The sequence below is a fragment of the Quercus robur genome, chromosome 7, assembly GCF_932294415.1.
Source record: "Quercus robur chromosome 7, dhQueRobu3.1, whole genome shotgun sequence".
Classification (NCBI taxonomy): Eukaryota; Viridiplantae; Streptophyta; class Magnoliopsida; order Fagales; family Fagaceae; genus Quercus; species Quercus robur.
Window position 1 is genome coordinate 44,016,059 of NC_065540.1, and position 22,994 is coordinate 44,039,052.

A 22,994-nucleotide genomic window follows, 5' to 3' on the forward strand; every position below is an offset into this window, starting at 1 on the left:
CTATTCCTTCATTATACCTACTAAAATTATTAAAGTGTAAAACAAAGTAATTTCAATTGGGCCAGGCCTCTGAGGCTAACAAGAAGTCTAGGAACACATTTTGTCATGCAATTTGACAAACGGCTTGCTTTTGTGTTAACCGTAATTGCATTATTTTTTACCAGGCACCGATAATGACCTCATGTATAAGTGATGTAATCCGATCATAAATTAGTGTCTATGCAAGTTCTGATCAAGCACATTGCAAAAGATCGTATCTCATAAAGATAATATGTTTGTTCTCCCCCAAAGAAGTGTGATCAAGTTCTACCCACCAGCTCCCCCGTATTAGGTGAGCTTGACTCCTCTTGTGAAAAAAAAAATTAAAAGAAAAAGTAAAGTCGGTTGTGACTGCTGGAAAACTGAGAAGAATTAATATTTAGTAGAATCAGGTGGAGTCTACATGGTTAAGCTGAATTAAGGAAACATGGCCTTGCTCAACAAAATAAATAAAAGTAATCCAACCGTTACAGACAGTAACTTCTCATTCCTGATGAATCGCAAAATACATTATCAAATTCATGTGATACACATCTATCAAACACATAATAAACAGTCCATCAACAATCATTCTTGACAGTTAAAAACAGGATGCTAAGTGAATGTGGTATTGCTGCCAGAAACTTGTCAGGCTAGAAACCAACCTTCACGTTCTATTTCTAACCATGGGATGCCACATTTCTCTTCTTGAGTAACATTTTATGAACCGACTGTCAAGGGAAGTTTTCAAATTCGGACTCTATTGGTTGGCTGCAGATTTTGGCCAACACCCAGGTCAGCATTCCGATACAGTACGACCATCTCAAGTTCCAGGCATCTGTCAAGCATCTAAAAAGGTGCTGCCTAATGGCTCATAGTTCCCTCCACAATAGGATAAAAAATGTGCCGAATATGTGGGCAGAATATACAGAAGATGAAGAAGGAAAAGAGATATCCTACAAACTCCGTGTCATACAAAAATAATGGGGAGGAGAGAGTATGCCCACTGTGGAATGAAAACAAAACCATCACAGCAACCGAATTATCTGGCTCGAGAACACAAGAGCAAGGTTGCCCAAACACCTGTTTCAATGCTCCATCAAGGCTGTTTCAGTTTCGGACAGTGGAGCTGCAAGACAATGGGCAAAATATTTCAAAATGATACATCTACCAATTGTGAAAAACATATGGAAAAGTTAAATTCTCAGTAAGGTTAGTGAAAGAAAGCTCTCAATAAAGTTAGGCAGTGGTACAGAAAAGGAATGCAGAATATGTTAATCATGTATTTGTTGTGAAAGGGCAAAGGTATGTGTTGCCAGCTTAGTTTGTTTGCGGAGAGAGACGGTGAGAGCAAAGCCGACTGAAGAGATAAGAATCTGGAACACAAGCTCTTAAACTTTAAATACCTTTCTCTTGGCCTTTATAAGACACACAAGATTGAGGCTAACAAATAATTAGGGTCCCAACTCCCAAGTAAGATCCACATGGTAAATCCTAAATGATTTGACTGTCTAAATTGTGACAGTACAATACAGATACATTATACACTAAAAGTAAAGCATTCAACAGGAATGAGTGGACACATACCTCTTCCAGATTCCTTAAATGGGTTAAGGCTCAGAGTCTTTACAGGACAGAATTTCTACATTTGTAAACCCAAGGGAGGGGAGGTTCCCAGCCACCAAAGGCTCTAAATGGCATAAGGAGAATAGCATGAAGAATATGTGATTACACATTACCTGAAAGCTAGCTGAGTGCTGCTGATGCTCAGCAAGAGTGGCAGCTAAAGACTCAGCATGGCCACTTGTACCACCATCCTGTGTGTTTCGTAAAATTTCTGGACCTTCTCCATCATTAGCTTTTGCCTATGAAACAACATAAAAATAACAATACTTCACTGAGAAGGGCAAATCAATACCTTATCTCAAAGCCAAAAACAGTAACAAAACCACATTAAACAGGATGGAGTTCTCTAATTTTTGTTTTTAAAGTGATTTAAATACCAAATCCATATTACAAACAGAACAAAATCACTAAGTATGGTACAGCATGAAATGGAAGTGTTTAAACTTTTAAGCAAGGGAATTGTTGGTCCATTCTGGAAAAACCAAAAAACCTACGAGTCACCATAAATGAAGTTTCTAAGGCTATCCAAGCATGCAGGCTAACAAGGGTATGCCCATGTGCCAACAAGCTGTGGCTCAAGTGGCAATTCATCCTCCCACAAGAACATGCAGACGGTGAAGTCGTGGGATCAAAGCCCATAGGGGGAATGTGTAACTTACCAATAAAAAAAAGGGTCAGCCCATGTTTCAAAAGGAAATCAGCAAAAGACTTCGTTGGAGTAAATATCAAGAGCCATTTCCTTAACATAAAAGAGAGAGAAAGTAGCCGTATAGGGGCTGGTATGAGTGAAATACAATAGTGACCAAAGTACATCTTCTACAGTTGTCACCTAATTTATGAGCACAAAATCACCTATCAAACCAAACTTTGAGATAAAAACTAGAGTAACAGCAGAACAATAACATTTCAGGAATAACAGTGGAGGTGTTAAATTCAATCAAGTTCCAGAACTAGTAATTTGAATCACTAAATAACATGTCTCAACTGCAACCAAAATCTCAAACACACCATTGCAACAATGACTAATAAAAAATGTTACATAATAAAAAACAGCTTTAAAGAAAAGAGCATACCAGATGAAGTGACTGCTTATGAATACGCTGTAAAGCATGTGTCCAACGCCTGATGATTTCAGCTACATCAACAGTGGGCTGGACTCTTCCACTTCTATCATCTACTCCAGAAACTGTTTCATCATTTACTTGTGAATGGGATGAATCTAAGTTCTTCTTCAGCTTTTCCCTATTTACGTTGACATATGATCCATCACTCTGCTCTTTGTCATCCATATGTGTTGTAGGTAGGTCACTAGGCTGGACTGATAAGACATCAGAATAAGGAAACTGTGAACTCTGATCCATAGCTGCAAGCAAAGATGATCCAGAGATGCGGTACCTAAAAGGAAATTTATGCATGAGTAGGTGTGTTGGAAAATGGCATCTATGAAACTAGAAAGACATGGGATGCTAAATTACCTGAGTTCACGGTGAGCTATCAAGTCCTCAATAGGACCTGAGGCAAGAACTTCATGTTCACCTGTACATTAAAATGATCAGCTTTAAAGTCATCAGAGTATAATCACAAGAAAGAAAGGAGGAAAAGTAAGCCAAAGAAGGAAAAAAAATTTCAGCTATTCTTGTTCATTCAGAAACCAAAGCAACATGGATTATTTTCCAAGACACGTGTCAGTTTACAGAGAAAGACAGCTCAAGTATTTCTCAAAAATTTCCTCGGTAATTACTGCAAAATCTCACTGATATAATCAATCTCAGAATTTCCCTTGACATAATATGACCTTAAAATAAAGTTACATCCAAAACTAAAAACAATAATAGCCTTAGAAGGAGAGTACAATAATTAGAGGAGAAAGCCTTATGACCAAGGCCACTTCTTAACCTATAATCTGCATCTGAAGTTCACAAAACAGCAGGCACAAACTACGTCAACCACAGAACTGATGTATTGTACTAGTCTGCACTCAAATGTTTTTTTTTTAAGAATACATGAGACAAGATTTAAATAAAAGGACAAGAACTAAATTATCTACTCTCCCCAGTGTAAAATGCCTAACACTGTTCTAGAAAGAAGGGAACAAAATCATGGAAGGCGTACAATCTTAGAAACAAAAGCACTCATCCTTCCATACTCGGTATTAATCCCTAAATGATATAGATTACCAACCTCAATAAATCTAGGAGACTAAAATGAAATAATTTGGATTCTGTAAGAAAATTAGAAAAGAACCACAGTGCTCCAACGCTTACTTTCACGAGCTAATATTGGCTCCCACAAGCGAGTAGCCTTTGAAACTAAATGGGAATTCTGACCTGAACTAGATACAAGGTCATCCCAGAGCTCCCCTTCTGACTTCACTTTATTTCTCAAGTCATGCATTTTTCCAGCTCTTGCTGCAAATAAGCCTAAGTCCAAGTTTTCCAAGAAAAAGCATAAGAAAAATTACAAAGCCATGTGCAAGAACATAAATCTTCTAGTTATTAACCAAAAGCCCATCCCATGAATGTTGATGAGTCTGCACCATACCTCTTCAGCACAAAGACCACGAAACTCTGCAGTCATTTCGTGAGCCAAATTTGACCACATAGCTTGTCGTTGTACTGCTGTTTCTGCATTCTTAAGAAATCTTCTCCGTTCGAACGCTATTCTTGCCTGTTTAAGACATGAGGTTCATATCACTGCTACTGAATGTCAAGTAGATTTGAAAACTGATGCTAATGAGAAAGCCAATTAAAAACTTAAACCAAAAGAAGAGGAAGTAAGACAAGTCAAAACACACACTCACATGATTTTTTTAAAACATGGTATCAACCATTATTAGCGTTACACTTTAACAATAAGTATCAGAGAAAACCAAGTAGTTAATACAGATCATATTAACATTGGTGCACCCAACACAGAATATATGTGACATCCTTGAAACAGCAATATTTGTATGTAAGGCTTTTTTATTTCAGAAGAAGACAATTCAATGTCAAAGGCCACATCATATTAGAATTAAGAAAATTAGTTCTCTAAAAGAAAGAAAGCGGTGAAACTAGAGAACTATGACTGTCATTCATTTTCAATAATGTCAAACACCTCATTTTGACATAAACCCTATATGAATACAGATATATCTTGATCTTCAGAAATTCAGAGATAAACATTTCTGGCACCTTCTATCACTAACTTCAAATAGTTATGCTTTGCTACTATTATTCAAATGTGAAAAGGGAAAAAAAATCATAAAAACAGTACTACCTTTGTTACAGGAAGAAATGTGGCTGCATGGGAAAAGGCTACATCGGTCAGCGATCCAGGCAGTGGATTAGAAGCTACATCAGCTGCAAAAGTCCGTCTATGAACCTCTCGCAAGCATGCAAAGAAAGTTGCCACCAGAGTTCTACAAATCTGCAGCGAACACATAAAGCTTATAATCTACTTCAGTTACGTTGACAACCACCATCCTAAAAATGCAAATTAAGCGACTTTGAAGTTAGCAAGCATTGTCAGAACAAAAGAAGCACGAATGTTTACGTGCTCGTTCCCCCGTTTCATGAATTACAAAATTGGGGCTTCTAACGAATACTATTCACAATGCAGCATTTCTTAAATCCTCAATACACTTATCTTCCATAACTCCCAAAAATAAAGAAAGAAAGAAACTTAAAAATCATACAGTTTCCATCTGGGACCAATGTAAATAACCAAAAGTTCCCACTTAATCAAACCCAACACCGCCCATTTTGGCTTTTACTCAAGATCAGATAATAAACTTCCATTTTCTTTTTTAACTTTCCTCAGTTTTCTCACAAACCAAACACAATTGTACTAAACCCTCAATATCCAGTACAACCAACCTGGGTCCACAACACGTGGCGAGCGAGGAAACCCTGGAATTGCTTCTGGGAAGAGCCCCTTGTGATTCGAGCTCACTAATAATCCCTTGCACAACCTAACCAACCAAAATCCCACACAAAAATTTCAAATTTCAAACCCCCCAAAAAACAAAAACCAAAAAAATCCCAAACTCCCAATATGAAAAATAAAATTTCACCTTCCGAAAATCCCTCGATTGCGCCGAATCGAAGATTGGCCACACCTTGTCGAAATCCTGTTCAATAATAGAGTCATTTTTTGTGACAGTTATCAATTAAATTATATTCCTGATCTATAACACATAACTAATCTTAGTTAAATGACAGATGTATAACAACAAGGAAGCCAAAAACCGTAACAGATCAAATCTGGAGGGAATGGGCAGAGTAGCAGTGTGATGGGCAAGAATGTTGTAAGTTAGGCAACGTTTCAAAGTTTTAAGGAAAATAGCATCTCGAGTTTTAGAAACTCGAAATCCATATTAAAACCCGAGTTCCAGAGACTCGCTTTGCGAGTGTTTGGCTGGATGATTTGGACTGAAAATGCCACATAGATCTCGAGTCTTTAAGACTCGAGTTCCATGCAAAAAAAATTTATCCTATAGTGGCGTTTTTAAGTCCTATAGTGACGTTTTAAAAGCTCTATAGTGGCGTTTTTCTGCAAAAATTTTTTAAGTATGATCACCCCATACCAAGTTCTGGGAGCCCTATAGTGGCGTTTTTAAGCCCTATAGTAACGTTTTAAAGCCCTATAATGGCGTTTTTATGCAATTTATAGAAATCGAGTTTTTAAAACTCGATTTCCACGTGGATTTTTTTCCACATCGGACCCATCCGCTTACAAATCGAGACTTAAAAACTTGAGTTTTAGACACTCGAGATGCTAGTTTTCAACATTTTTTAAAATGTGACAACTAACTAAATTTTTTAATATTTATTGTTATTTAGAAAAAAAATTCATCAAATCTGCATATCAAACTTACAATTGATCAAAAAACAGGTCCATCAACATAGTTTTTCCAGTCCCTACTCCTCCAAAAAGATATAGACCCTTGACAGGCGAGTATGAAGATTGGGGTATGAATCGAGACCACAACCACCTACTCCTGTATACAAACAAATTGGTGACTAATTGGCAAATGGGTTTTTTTTTTTTTTTTTTCTATAGCCGAAGTATATTCAGAATAAAATAAAGAACTTGTCTGTGTTATCAGAATATCATAACAAAATGGAAGATTTACCTTCCAGCTTTTTCAGAAGCCAAATACCTATCCAACCAGCAGGCATCAGCAGAAGCAACAAGCTCATCATATAGGCTCTGAAGTTCTCTTAAGGTGTCTACCTGCAAAAACACTCTTAGATCCATTCAACTAGGAAAACCATAGCAGATATGAAAGTAATTGCCTTACAACTATGTACAAAGTCCATTAAGCCCATAGTAGATATGAAAGTAAAGAGTTCGAGTTTGGGCCCATATATAATGTGGGAGTGTTTTCGAATTATAGTTATGTGATTAAATTCGCCATTTCCTAGTAGCTTACACTTTTGGGACAAGTCACAATTTATCACATATTATTATCATGATTTTCCTTTCAATACTAACAAGTATTCAATAAAGTGAGTATGCAATTAATTCAAAAATTACACATGAAAGGAACTACATTAATAGACAAACACACCAAGGAGAGAACAGATTCACAAAAATCAACAACAAGGTGTTTGCATTACACAGAAAGTCCTTGTAATCATAAAGAAACAGGATAAAGAGAGAGTTTGAGCCTACAACTCAACAAAATAAACACACCTCAGTTCCTGCAGGGGTCTTAAGGATTTTCTTGGCAACAGCCCCAGCAGCAACTCTTCCAATAGTTTCTCTTGCTGAAGATCTACCACCACCCTTCATTTACAAATTAAATTCAAATAAATTAGATGCAATAAATTACCAAAATGCGCTTAGCGCCGCCATTAAACTTCAATGCCAAAAGACATTACCTGCACTGCTCTTGCACCATATTTCATGTCACAAGTAGCATCTGCATGAGAAGGCCTATAAGTCGTTGACATTTCACTGTAATCCTGAAAATTTTATAAGGAAATGCCAAAAATATGTTCATAAATATTTCCTCCTCACACCCATTATGACTTAATTATCTAGCATCAAATACTCACATGTCCTCTCTGGTCAGTATTGGGCACAAATACAGATATTGGTGTGCCAGTAGTTACTTCTGCAGTTGACAAATCATGTGTACAACCAAATAAACAAGAATTTTAGCTGAGCACCACGACTCTGACCAAATTTATCTAAATAATAACCAAGACAAAAATCTTAACCTGGCCTCCTGGACACAACTTCTACAATTTAATCCTCAAAAAGAAAATTTTCATCATCAAAAGATATCAGTACCCCAGTAACCATAACTACTTCCAACATGCAACAAAGGCATCTCATATAAGTAAAGGACACATTATCATCAGCAATGAATAGAGCAAAAGCAAAGTCTACAACAACCAATACCTTCTATCAAGTTCAACTTCCATATCAGCTTCTGAGAAGGGAAGTCTAGAAGGGCATCCATCAATGATACAACTAACACCACCTCCATGAGATTCTCCATTAGTTGTTACACGAAAATAGTTTCCATATGTACTACCAGCAGCCTGAATCTATGTGATTCAGCAATAACCATGTCAGAATCCAAAATTTCAACTTTTAGTCCTATTCTCCAACCCCATTATTGTTAAATAAAAAAACCCAAATCTGTCATATCAAACTCCTATCTCTTCTCTCTAATTTTGCAGCAACTGAATAAAGCATAAAGCTTCTCCTATTTTTCATTCACAAGCATGAAATGTATTTAATTGTCTCAACAGCCTATATGGTCCTACCATGATGGTAAACTGTTACAGATCAGTACTGAATTATAGACAGCAGCACTTAGCCATATTATTGGCTACATTTTTGAAGTCTCTCTTAACCCAAACAAAAGAAAAACTTAAGATCAAAAAGGTATGCAATATAAAACTTTCACCCAATGCCATGTACAGTGGCAAATTCATCTAGAGCTTATCATCTCTGTGGCATTACTAATAACACAGTAAATGCACCATAAGTTATTAAAACTAGTCACAAACTCGCGCGTTGCGCGTGATTATGTTTTATGGTGATCTCATTATTATTTGTTATGGTAATCATATTTATCACAAAATAATTTTTTTATTATTGTAGAATTGTTTTATTTAAAATTTGAAACCTTAATTCTACCATAGTTGGTTGACTAATTTTTACATCTCTAAGTCAATTAAACATGTTTTGCATGCTATATGTAAACCTTCTTTTCCATAAGGGTTGAAATAATGTGCGTAATATTTTTCTTTCTATGGAAGTTAAAAAGAATAAAATTCACCTTGTTTTGATGTTTTCTAAAAATTAAATTTGGAAATTCTCTTTCAGTAATTGTGAAAATTCCAAGCAATAATTCAGAAGGTAATACATGTTACATGTTCATGCTTTGATTGTGTAATTGTATGATTGATTTGGGTTGTAATTTATAAGTTGAATATGGTGGTGTATATTCAAAAGAGCCTAACTATGTTGTTTAGGATATTGAATATAGTGTTGTGTGTGATTTATAGAGTAGCGATGGTTGTAGTAATTAAAAATTGGTTTTTCATTGTCTTTTAAGTTAATAAAAACCTTACATCTACTTTTTTTTTCAAAAAACCTTTACATACTTTTTTAACGTGAATCTTTACATATACCTTAATAAGTAAACCCTATACATTTTATTTTCTTAGATGCATAAAAAAAGACATCTATTCCATAATAATAGTGGCTAATTAGTTTTTTCATGTTCTCATTTATAACGTTTCTTACTATTATCATATTTTTCTGGCTGTTGATTTTCATAATAGATGCATTAAATGAGAGTTAAATTCTTTGAACCTTTCATTAGATTTTAAAAGTCATGGTGTGTGAAGAATATAAGCATTTAAGGACTTTTTTATATATTTTATTATTTATAAATAATGTTAAATGAAATGCCAAAAAAAAGATTTTGAAAATTTTCATCTTTATTTCTTATATATTTCTATTATTACTAAAGAACGTTTTCCTTTTAGTTTTGATAATAAATATGATTTTCTAGATTAGAGTTTCATTAGTTTCAAGTTTAAATTTTGTATGATTTTATTTAATTGTTGATTATATGATTTAATTAAGTGAATTTAACGATTTATTTATTTGCATTGTAAAGTTTATAATAACATTCATAGGGTCATCTTTAATTAATTTTTTACTCCTTCAGCCGTCGGTCTCTTTGTTTTCCAATTAATGGTTACAAATTAATTTATTTAATTGATGTTTGATTTCTTTTACTAATCTCTCTCTCCCTCTTTGTTAACATCCTATTGTTTTCCCAAATTTGATGATAATTCTAATGTGCATATTGTAACGTTTATTTTTATTTTTATTTTACTCCATTTTGCCGCCATGAAGTTAGTACATCCATAACTATTAGTTTATTATTTTATGATATGTTTGGTTTGATATTATCATTATTATTATTATTATTATTATTATTATTATTATTATAAATTTAGTGTTTCTAAAATAGCATGTGTTCTGTATTCTCTTTTTATATTAATGCATTGTAACTTTTTATGGGAATACTTTATAAGAAAATTTTTTATTCTTTTTTTTTTTTTTAAATTGAGTGTTTCTAAATTGATATTTGTTTTGTATTTCATTTTTCCATTGACACATTGTAACATTTCATGGGAAGACTTTATAAGAACAATTTTTATTTATTGAATAAAATATTATACATTTAATTTTAAAAAAAATGAGACAAAATATAAATAATTACGATATGGAGGATGTTGCTAAATTTAAATGTTGAATAAAATAATAAAAATGAAATGTATAGCAATAAACACCATTTATATATAATATTATATTTTTATATACTATCTTTATAATGCAATAATATAACATTTAACAACCAATGTGAATAAAAAAGATAACAACATAAAATATAAAACTAAATCGTATCAAGCTGGATTACCTGTCAATTCCAATTTTAGCAAACTACCTAGTTTCTAGTAGTCTAAAACTGATTTCTACGATGCATTCGGTGGAGCTTTCAATACTGCATCAGTATGTTTTGATGGTCAACCTGTTACACTAAAATTTTAAAAAAAAAATATATATATATATATATATATATATATAGAGAGAGAGAGAGAGAGAGAGAGAGAGGGGGGGCTTTTGTGTGTGGAAAAATAGCAATTATGCATGGAATAAGAGGGAGAATGACAATTTTATAGCATGAGGATAAGAATAAGAAGAGTCAAAAATAAAGGAAGATAAAAAGATAAAATAATATTAATATTGAGAGTAGTGGGGATATGAAAAGTTGAAATGGAATGAGAAAGGTTGGAGAAAGTTAAGGTAAAGAGTAGTGGGCATATGAAGTAGTGGGCATATGAAAAGTTAAAATGGAATTGAAAATTTAATAATAAATAAGAATAATTAAAAATAAGATAAATTAAATATGATATTTTGATTGTAATATAATAGAGTTTTTAATTCACTTTAAATGTTAAAAAATTGTATAAAAAAATTGGAAAAAAATTGATAATGATATGTCCGCTGACGTGGCTCAATGGAAGCGTAGCAACAGTAAATGCTACGCTTCAGCTTTTTGTAATATATTGATGTCTATGAAAAATTTCTACATAGTGGATATCACATGACACTATCTATAATCAACAATCAGTTCAAAGTGCATTTCAGGAATTGATAAAATAAATTTCAGCCTAGAAGGATATGCTTGATTCATCACTATGATAATAAATTCTCAGAATCTAATCTAGACACTCCGTACAACTCTTAAGTTCCCTCAACTGATTTTGGGGGTGCAATCGTTCATTCCAGAAAAATATGATTAGCAGCTAAACTACTTCATTTTCACCCAATTAACATACAAAAAAAACAATTGTGTATTTACACCAAAAGCTAAAATTCTACAAAATCAGGTAACCATGCTAGTCTTCATCAGAAATCTTTTGCTTCTTCCACTTATAGGCAGCTTCCAAGAGTTTAAGATTAGTCGTCTGAGTTTCCTCAGGGAACATATAATCGATGTATTCCTCATACCTGCCAATTTAAACTTGTTAGTACTGGCAAATAAGGAAAAGCCTAAAGAATGTAAGGAACACAATTATATCAAACCTTAATATGACTTTTATAAGTTAATTATCATACCCAGCCGGACCATCCTCATACACCATCTGCCTCCTCTTTTTCAGCTTCTTTGGCAGCTTAGCCTGGACTAAACTAATATCACCAAGCTCCCCAAAACTGCTCTCCATGTTCAGCCACCATTCTAGTAGCATTGCTCTTTCCTCTTTTTACTCAGGTGCAGATGTTCTGTAGTAGTTAATGGCTTTCTCAAAAACCCCTGATTCATAGAAAACAAAAGAAAAGGGATAGAGCTTGTTTTATTTGTGATGGAATTTAAACACAATCAAATTATAAATTAAAAGAAGTAAACAAAAAGATTTTGCCAAAAAAAATAAATGTATTATTACCAATTATCTAAAATCAATTTAGTCAACAAGCTTTAAAAAAGTATGCCAAGTGCATTTACAATCAAGTCAAATTGCTACACTGGTAACCAAAAAAGTGATCATCACATCCGCAGAATTATGGGATATTAAGTGGCAAAATAAATCAGAGTATAAGACAGAACTGACCCAATTCTGAAAACAAAAAAAAAAAAAACAAAAATGAATGAACTTCATTTATTTATCAGATAGGGTCCCTTTTTCATTATTTCTGGAATAGCAGGATTAAGGATCAAGAAACAATAACTTCTTTCATTTTTATGAGTAACAGAAAATTTACTGAAAAACTATTGCATGTACCTTCCACAATAACTCCGGCATATCCAGTGCTGGTTGGGCAATTGCAAGCTCAAAGATTGCCCTAGGTCGCTCAGTCGCACACAAAGATCTCTCTAACTCCGCATACTTGCTCCATGCATAACAGTTTTCAGGCGCCCACTCCAAATACTTCTCACAAAGCTTTCGGCCACGGTCTATATTTCCAAGCTGAAGCTCTATCTCAATATACTTGTTGAATATCTATTGGGTTAAAAAGCAAAATCACAAGTGTGAGAATATGTGGAATATGCCAAATATGGTACATATTTAAATTCAATCAGTAAATGACCTTATCTTTAGGAGCTTTGCCAATTGCATTTCCCAGGATTTGTCGTGCAGCCTTGAGATTTAGCTGCCGGATCTCAAATTGAGCAGCTAGAAGCCATAATTTTGCAAAAGAGAATCTCTCATGAGGAATTTGCTTCAGACACTCCCTAGAAAAATTAACAGTAAGTGAGCAATCTCTTCAAAGTCACTTTGGTGTGTCCACTCGTGTGAATCATACATAGGAAAACCAGTTACAAGTGCTGTTGTGAATGACGGTTTTTTTTTATAGGTCAGAAACATGTACATTCAATAAATTGCTAAATGCAAAGAAGCACTAGCATATCAAACATACAAGAAAAGAAAGAGAAGTACAAACATAAGAGAAGAAGAACGCTAAGAACAAAGAAGAAGAGAGCATTAACAAATTTCATATAGTAATTTTTATAATGAATGTACATCAGAGAGATTTCCAAGTTGTAAACACTTACAATTCCTTATTAATTGGTCATAGGAACCAAAAAAGCCATTCCCGCACTCAAGACCTTTATTTTCTTTGATAAGTATTCCCTCACTCAAGACCTAATACATAGAAATTGTGCATTAATGTTCCTGTGTGCAGCATTCAGCAGATGCAAGGACCATTGTTTTATGCGTATGGCAGCACAGACGAAATGTACTATTTCGCCTTTCTCACCTAATCCCACATTGCCCTTATAAAATGGAGGATGAAGCCTAAATTGTGGATAATCTTTGTGAGATTTCAAAATGGCACAATACTTGGATCAAAGTGCTTTAACTAGGCTTAAGTGTAATATACATATACTGAAAACTTGCAAATTACACAACCAATTCCCCCAAAAATGTCTCATTCTCAATCGTCAGCAAGCCCAGAACACCAACCATAGCAAATCATAACAGCCACCACAAAGACTGATTATCCAACTCCACTGCCAAGTAAACATGTGAAACACAACACTGCCTTGTGTAAACATCTAAATTACAACCTTGAATTTATTTTGGCCACACACAGCAACAAATACAAGTGAAGTATGAACAACATCATGCAAAAGCATACATTGAAAACAACACAATCTGTTAGAGCTATCTGCCACATTTTTAAGTCTAAACATAAACGCTATGCAGTACATCAACTTTACCAACCACAAAAATAAGTTTTTGGCAATCACAAACTTACCCATACACATCTCTTGTGTGCTCCACATATTCTGCATCAAGCTCTTCATACAATGCATAATTAATCCTAAAAATCACAAACAAAAATCAGCAACAAAAATTGAGCATATGAACTCGAATTTTATATTAGCCCTGAGTGTCATATATATATATATATATATATATATACACGATGTTTATATATTCACTACAATCCTAGTGAATGTGTAATCTTGGATCACTCAATTGACAACATGATACACTTTTCTCTCAATACTCCAATTTTGGCAACCCAATAATTTTCTTCACTTAACTCATCTTTTTTACCCAATGTAGAAATTAATATTACAAATACTAGACAAGAAAGTAATATTGTTACCCAAATTTTTTGTCCAAAGAAATTAAAATTAACCAAAAAAAAATACAAATAAAAAATTTCCAACAAGTGGGATTAGATGGAAAATTTCATTTGGGTGAACTCAACATTGGCTTTGCAAATCTTCAAATTGCCTTGTTATTTGTCATATCATCAGGCACTCTTGTATATTTTCCAGGTAACAAGGCGGCATCTTGCTGCCTTCTAATGGATTTTCTTATTCATCATAGAGTTATATATGAGTACTTAATCCAACGTGTTCGAAAATTATCGGCTTGATAAAGGTTCACTGCACACACCAACCGAACTGCAATAATATTTATTAACTAAAAAGATTGGAATTTGCATTTATATTAAAACCACAGCTTCAAAACTACAAATCAGAAAACTAGTGTCATCAACAAAGGGAAAACATTAAGCCCTTAATAAAGAAGGAAACCAAGGTGATATCAATTCTTTTATATCAGCTCTTTGGTAGTAATTTTGCATAATCTAACAAAGGAAAAACTCCCATCCACCAACATAACTGAGAAGCATAATGCATGTATAGAAAAGCCTAGACATAATAGACCCCTAGTTTACTTAGAAACACATGCAAAAGACACGCATTGCAAGTTCAAATGACAATTGAGTGTAGAAACCAAAGATTTGGTGTCAAGAGCAACAACAACAACAACAACAACAAAAAAAAAAGTCAAAAATATTGCAACCTCAATCACATTATATGGGTTTAAAAGTATGATATAAATTAGATTTTGAAATCCATAAACCCAAACTACACACATAGTTAATAAAATTACAGAAAAGATAAATTTTCAAACCTCAAAATCCATCATATTTCTCAAAAACCAATTGAATTCAACATACAAAAACTATGACATAAAAAAATTTACTATGACATATATCTCACATGCACCATCCATAACACAAAGTAATTTGCTTCATGCATCTTTAACAAACCTCTTTTTCAAGGTTCACCAATTTTGCATTTTTTAACCCTCGTGTAATGTTTGGGCGGGGGAGGAGGCTGCGGGGCATCATCCTTAGGCTGCAAAGACATTAGATGCATAGAATCAATATTCGGTGTAATGATAAGAATAAAGTGAACTACAAAATATATCATTACATTGTAATTAATGTTATCATACCATAGAGCTGTCTGCACGTCCTATTTTGTGTCCACCTGTCCCACAAGTGGGTGCTCTTCTAACACATTGCGGTCTACCTTGTGGGGGTGCGAGCTGAGGAGGGGGATGCTCATCCGGTATAGCTAGCTGTACAGTGTCAATCCCAACTAGAGGTCCTAAAAGGTCAAATGAGGATGAGGTAGGTGGGTCTATGGGCATAGTGGGTGCACTAGAGCAGGTGGGTGGGTATGAGGGTGTCTCGGGGTGTATAGGAGGGGGTCAAATGAAAATTAATACCGAGATCAAAACTGGGCTGCGAAGGTGGGGTGGGTGAAGGGACCTCGGGCTGAGGAGATGCATCTACCATGGGTGGAGATGCATCTGGGATAGGTGGATGGACCTCGGGCTGAGGAAATGCGTACAAGATGGGTGCAGGTAAAGAAGTAGTTACAACCCGAGGGGTAGTTGCACACAGACCACGGCCCGTAGCTGCACTTGTGCTTGGGCTTGATGTAGCAGGCCGACCACGGCCCCTAAGTGCACTTATGCTTGGGCTTGCTGTACCAGGCCGACCACGGCCCCTAGGTGCACTTGTGCTTGGGCTTGCTGTACCAGGCCAACCACGACCCCTACCAACGCTTGTACTTGGACTTGCAATAGCTGCTGAGTCAGTGTCATGCCCATTGATTGTCTGACCATCGGCTGCAAGACCACCACCAAGCCCAGCCACATTATTTAGGACACGCCGAACATGGTTGTGAGCTCGACTGCCTTCAGGAAACATCTCCAACAGTGCTAAATGGCTTTGAATTTGAAACGGAGAAAGAACTGGTACAATCAGATTTGAGAAATTTATGTATCAATTAATGAATGGATAATATAGTACTTATTAATCTACTCAAATACTCAACTAAGAACTAACAGTTTTATTAGAATACTATATGTAACAGAAAGTCTTTAATTGGATGTCAGTCAAATCAAATCAGATTTGTTGAAAAAAGAAATCAATTGATTCTACGTTCATACATGTACTCAAGAAAAACGAAGTAGGCAATAAAATCTAATTAGAACACATTACCATTATATCTAATTTAGCGCTATTGCGGTTGACATACTTTTGAGTGACTGAACAGTACCAGCGGTAATAGGCATGATCGCAGGGCATCTCACCAATCTGAGGAGGTGCATGACAAAGTTGTTGTCATCTCATATCCCATGAAATGATATATGGTCCATGCTCCTCCCTCCAATTCTTTTCCACCTTCTCACGTAAGTCTATTCTACGCAGTCTATCATCATACACAACATTGTCAGGCAGCTCCTGCGCCAACCCAAACTGTCGAAGAACACAGTCTCTACTATGCAAAAACACACAAGCGGCACCCTTGCTGTCCATGTATCCTTCCCTGCAACGCAGAACTCAGGAAGGTGGCCGAAGTCTGCCTCGTATGACTGCCACACAATCTACAATAGAGACAAAAAACAATTATCATAGCATCTTAAAATGTGAAACAAGGAAGAATACATACATAAAGGGAAAAACAAAAATTAAAACAGAAGATATGTTAAAGGATGAAGCAATCATATTCTTAAGGAAAATTAACATAACCAAACAGAATTTTTGAATATTATTACCTGGTCTAGCTGCATTGTAACTAATTGCTCGTGATAGTGGATCAAGGCCGTGCTGGATGGCCTACTCTTTGGGCTTGGCACCCGCACCGACCTACAATTACAAGAGAATAACATAAGATACGATAATATCATTTAGTTACTAAGAAGAATACATTGCATAACACCCTAAATATCAGGAAAAGACTTACTTAAATGCAAGTGAAGCATATGGCCATGGGCCATAATCACATCTAGGTGGGGGCTCTATCCTCGAGCATAAGAATGGCAATCTTGCCCATGCCCAATACTGGATCAAGGTGCACGCCCCACCAATCTGTGATGCCCCTTTCTCGCTTGCCCGACACAACTCTCTATACAACCAGTTCAGGCAACCACTACCTTAACTATACTGTGGCGGATCATGAAGGTTTCGCAGGAGCTCCAAGAACATTAGATGCACCCTATCTCTCGACTTGTCCATGAAAAGCTTATCCCCTAGTAGTGCTAAAATATAGTACCAGGCATACTGGTGTATCTAAATCTCCATTGCGTCATGAGGCAGTGGCGCTACAATGGCGTCAACAAGGCGGCTGATGAGAATCATTTGCCCCACCAAGGTTTTGTTGTCATTCGCCGGAGTAAAACCAAGCAACTCGAAGCACAGTTGACTCCAATCCCCATCCACCACAGCAGTCAGCCCAACCAAGACCTCACCGTCTATAGGAAGTCCGAAAATGACCTCCACATCTTGTAGGGTGATTGACGCGGCACCATGTGGAAGATGGAACGTATGAGTCTCCGACTGCCATCGCTCAACTAGGGCCGATATTAGGCAATGATTTATCTCTCTGGAAGGGGCCCTAAACAATCCTTCTAGCCTTACCAACTTGATAATGTCAATCACCCGATTATCTCGAATATGAATGAGTGTCATCTCCTCAGTGCGACCACGGCACGTAAGTGGGCCCGGGTCTTGCAAAATCCATACAAAACCATCGCAGTTGTTAGAACTAGATATACAACTTTGAAAGAACTTACTAACTAAAAGTCAAAGACAACGTAAAAATTAAAGCGGTTGTTAGAAGATATTTCACCTCGCCATTCCAAATGTCCTCTAATCGACGATATGGTTGTCGCGTCAACAATGACTGATTTTAGGGACCAGGGTGCACGATCTCTAGCTCCTCATCGATCCGAGGCTCCATACTGCAAAGAGTATAGACAATTAAAAAGGTTATGAAGACCCCAATTTTTCTGTGCCAATTTTTGATAAGACTACATATATTTTCATTCCATCACCGAGGCTCCACGTGGAAAATTTGTCCACGTAAGGGTGTTACCAAAACAATGAATTCGAGCTTTAGAAAATTGAGTTCTAATTAAATCTCGAGTTTTAAAAACTCGAGATGCTAGTTTCACACATTCTTTCAAAACCGGGCAACTAACAAAATTGTTAGAAATCCTTCGTTATTTGGAAAGGGTGTTCGTCTTTGCTCCTTGTATAGCGGTAACTAAGTTGGTCAAAGTAATGATTGTTGTCGGAATAACAGACTATTTTTTAACTGAAGTTGTGAGTTGTTTAACTACTCTACCTGTGCAGGTTTGTAGAGATCCTAGATGGGGTCGTTGCTATGAAAGCTATAGTGAAGACCCCAAGATTGTTCAAGCAATGACTGAGATTTTACCAGGATTACAAGGTGACATTCCTAGTAACTCTGCCAAGGGTGTCCTATTTGTTGCTGGAAGGTAAAAATCTTACCAAAAAAATTAAGTTACCTCAGATGTTTTTATCCCTCAGCCCATATAACGTGAACTAGTAATAAACTTGTTTTAGATAATTTAATGCAGTATATAATAATGAGAATTGGATCTAATTTCTAAAGTTTACATAACTAGAAGTTAACTGATAGATTATAGGTTTCGAACTTCGCTGTAATATTCTCATGTTATTAGACAATGTGTTATTTTTATTTAATAGAAATCTGCACCATACTGAAAAGAAATCTATACTAAACAAATCTATGCAACACTGCGGTCAATCTGCATCATCTGACCATTGTAGTAAGATTTTAACTTAACATAAACAAAATATCTATTCATCAACTGTAAAAAAATCACAACAAAATAAGGTATCAAAACTCAAAAGCCTCAATTTTTTTCAAAATTTTTTGTAATTATAACCCAAGAACAAAGAACAAAAATAAGAGCACAAACAAAAGCACAAATTTGTCAGCCCAATGAAGAAATTTGATCATTTCTACACAAACTATAAGTAAAGACATATTGCACAGATCCAAGGAGTTCTGCAACATTTGCAACCACCCCATAACAAAGATTTTACTAACATAAATCCCAGCAAGTAAACACATGTACATATCAAGCATTATTACCCAGAAACCAACAAAAAAGCGAGACAAACACAGAACATGCCAGCAACCCAAATCATACAACAAGTAACAAAACAAATCCGTCTAACAAGAAAATCTAAAGCACTAACAAGGGAAATTATCAAACACAAACACTTGGGCTAAACCCATATGGAATGTTTCTTTAAAAAGCCCAAATTTTTATAAGAAAAACATACCTTCAAACTTGAAAAAATCTGAACTTCCGTTGGTAGGGGTGAGGGTGAAGCCAATTGTGAGAATGGCCAATTTTCAAGGTATAGGATTTTCAAGTCTGAAGCCGATTGTGAGGAAAAACAGAGAGCGTTTGATGGTGAGTGTGATTTTTGTTGCACGCCGACGGGTTGAGGATGACTGATTTGGGTGTTTGAGTGAGAGTGTTTGAGAGACTGAGAGAGAGTGTTTGAGAGAGTTGAGTGTTTGAATGAGACTAAGTGAAAGAGTGTTTGAACTGAGACAGAGTGTTTAAAAGCGTAAGATTGATATATTGTGCAGATTTTGAGTCTATAAACTCGATTTCTACGTGACTCCACATGGCAATTTTGTCCAGCTAAGGGTATCAAAAAAACACTGAACTTGAACTTTAAAAACTCGAGTTCTAATTAAATCTCGAGTTTTAAAAACTTGAGTTGCTAGTTTCACACATACTTTCAAAACCGGGCAACTAACAAAATGGTTAGAATCTTACAGTTATTTGGAAAGGGTGTTCCAACTTTCAGCGCCACTTTTGAAAAAGCGTCCAAAAAAAAAAAAAAAAGGAGCAACTTTCGCTCCTCATTGGGAAGTGGAAGTACTCCGAAATAAGAAAACATATAAATAAAAATGAGCAGTGGAAGTTTCTTGTAATTTTTCCTAAAAGGAGCACTGAAACTTCAGTCTATTTCATTACTTCCAAAATTCTAGCTCGCCTCAGTCTTTTCTCTCTCTTCATTTGCAAATTTCAGGTTGGATTTCTACTCACTCCAATTCGACGCATTTTCAAAACTATGCAAGTCAAGTTGGGGATCAAGTTATTTCTTCTTCCCTAATTTTAGATCCACCTGTTCTAGCCCCAATCTCAGGTGCGTCTCCTTCATTCTCTCAATCTCATCTATTGTTAAAATTTTGTGGAGTTCGACAGGTTGTTACAGTCTTTTATTAATCTGATTTTCGGACTAGATTATTTTAGTTTTTTTTTTTTTTTTTGGGTATTTTCTGGGTTTATGATGTTTGTTCTATTTATTGGGTTTATGATATGAGATCAAAACTTCATATATCAACACCAAACCTTTAAAATTGAGATCTTTGGGCATGGAAACATGGTGTCCTTCCTTCCACGTTGGTGATTCCCTACTATAAATTTTGTTGCTGCGACAATACTTATTAAATTAGGGAATATTCTTGCTTATTTTTCCTGAGAGGGTTACCTAAGGAATGACACTATGAGCTCTGGAAGTTTCTGGTTAATTTCCTGACAAGACAGGAGCACTGCAATTTCAGTCTTCTAGTTCTTACGTGTCCAAATATCCCTCTTCTTCTCACTCCTCTTTCTCTCTCTCATCAGCTCCAAATTTCTGATTCAATTTCATATCTCTCCAATTCAACGCATTTTCAGGTTTGTGATCAAGTCATTTCTTCTCCCCTGATTTACTTTTTAATCTTCCTTTGGTTCTATATTTCTAATAGATTTTTTTTTTTTTTTTTTTTTTAAAAAACAAGAAATTTGCTTGCAGATTTATTTTTGTTATGGCTTTGATGGGCATGGAAACGGGCTCATCATCTATCCCAAGTTCTTCTTCATCTTCTACCGCTCAGTGGAAGTATGATGTCTTCCTTAGTTTTAGAGGTGAGGACACCCGCAAAAAATTCATGGGTCATCTATATGAAGCTTTGATACAGAAAGGCATTGCCACCTTTAAAGACGATGAAAAACTTGAGAAGGGAAAACTATTAGACCAGAGCTATTGGAAGCGATAAAAGAATCCAAATTTGCTATCGTTATTCTCTCAGAAAACTACGCATCTTCAACTTGGTGCTTAGATGAACTTGTAAACATCATTCACTGCAAGAAAGAGATGGGAATGATAGTTGTTCTGCCTATTTTTCACCATGTGGACCCATTAAATGTACAAAAACAAATGGGAACTTTTGCACAGGCATTTGTTAAACACAAAGAAAAGGAGAATAAAGAAAGTGTGGAGAAATGGAGAGATGCTTTGACACAAGTGGGCAACCTCGCCGGATGGCATTTAAAGAATACTAGGTAATTAAATTTGACTTATTTATTTCTTTTAAGTATATTCAGTCAACCAAATTGAACATCATATAGTTTTCAAAAAAATAATAATAATAATAAAATTGAACATCATATATGTATCATATTTTTTGTGTGATCTCTTGGGAGTTCAAACTCAATGCATATTGTTACCTTCATTGTAGGTCTGAGATAGAAGACATCAAAGACATCGTAGGAAAAATATCACTTAACTTGAAATATGATGTATTCAAATATATTACCAAGGACCTGGTAGGAATATACTTTTGAATGGTGGAATTGGAGTTGTGTTTAGTTGTAGGGTCAAATGATGTTCGTTTTATAGGGATTTGGGGGATGGGGGGAATGGGTCAGACAACTCTTGCTAGAGTTGTTTATTATATGGTTTCTAAAAAATTTGAAGCTTGTAGTTTTATTGAGAATGTTAGGGAAAAATCTGAAAAAGATGGATTACTCTTTCTACAACAGAAACTTATTTATGATATTTTGATGGAAACAAATTTGAAAATAAAAGATGAGTATGATGGAGCTCTCAAGATCATGAATAAGGTACGTCATAAAAGGATTCTTTTTGTTCTTGATGATGTAGATAAACTGAAACAATTAAAAATGTTAGCCGGGGAGCATCATTGGTTTGGTCCTGGTAGTAGAATTATCATAACAACAAGAGGTAAGCACATGTTGGAAGCATGTGGAGTAGATGAAATATATCAATTTCAAGGATTGAATTATAAAGATGCTCTTCAACTTTTTTGCTTGAAAGCTTTTAAAAAAGAGCATGTTCCAAATGATTATATAGAGTTGTCCAAAGATTTTATAAAATATGCTGCTGATCTTCCTTTAGCTTTTGAGGTTTTGGGTTCATTCTTGTTTGGAAAAAGTACCGCTGAATGGAAAAGTGCACTAGAGAGGCTCAAAGAATATCCTAATACAGAAATTCTCCATGTACTTCAAATAAGTTTTGATGGACTCCATTACACAGAGAAGGAGATATTCCTACATATTGCATGCTTCTTTAATCATGATATGAAAGATCATGTAGTAGAAATTCTAGATAGTCTTGGCCTTTACCCTAATGTTGGGTTGAAGGAACTAAGTAACAAATCTCTCTTGAAAATTATGTATAATAATGTGGTGTGGATGCATGATTTACTTGAAGAAATGGGTAAGAACATAGTTCGTCAAGATTAACCTGATGATCTTGGGAAGCATAGTAGACTATGGTGTTTTAAGGACATTGACAACGTTTTGAAACAAAATAAGGTAAGAGGTTATTTAGAGAATTTGAGCTCATTCTCTACCTTCTTGTTC

The 22,994-nt window shown here is 35.3% G+C and overlaps 2 protein-coding genes and 1 pseudogene across 5 annotated transcripts in view; 1 reads left to right on the forward strand and 2 right to left on the reverse strand.

Annotated features, from left to right (window-relative positions):
• Window positions 1–489: 489 nt before the first annotated feature.
• On the reverse strand, window positions 490–8,137 carry LOC126691471 (AUGMIN subunit 6-like; annotated as a pseudogene).
• A 3,160-nt stretch (window positions 8,138–11,297) lies between these two features.
• On the reverse strand, window positions 11,298–15,846 carry LOC126693572 (uncharacterized). Of its 4 annotated transcripts, none has more exons than XR_007645427.1 (7): window positions 15,432–15,846; window positions 15,244–15,331; window positions 13,930–13,995; window positions 12,757–12,901; window positions 12,450–12,668; window positions 11,788–11,968; window positions 11,298–11,679 (listed from the first exon to the last, which is right to left on the reverse strand). XR_007645427.1 is itself a non-coding variant. In XM_050389585.1 (2 exons), exons 1-2 carry the CDS (start codon window positions 11,916–11,918, stop codon window positions 11,568–11,570), a joined length of 243 nt encoding a protein of 80 aa, XP_050245542.1. In that variant the 5' UTR covers window positions 11,919–11,942; the 3' UTR covers window positions 11,298–11,567. The 4 variants fall into 4 exon arrangements, 1 of the variants encoding a protein (XP_050245542.1); XR_007645426.1 differs by having other exon boundaries at window positions 11,788–11,983; XR_007645425.1 differs by having other exon boundaries at window positions 11,788–11,952; window positions 15,432–15,843.
• A 4,418-nt stretch (window positions 15,847–20,264) lies between these two features.
• LOC126693559 (disease resistance protein Roq1-like) overlaps window positions 20,265–22,994 on the forward strand; it is a 63,638-nt gene continuing 60,908 nt past the window's right edge. Inside the window, exon 1 of the mRNA XM_050389543.1 lies at window positions 20,265–20,490. The gene's annotated coding sequence lies outside the window, so the exon portion shown is untranslated. The remainder of the gene's footprint in view (window positions 20,491–22,994) is intronic.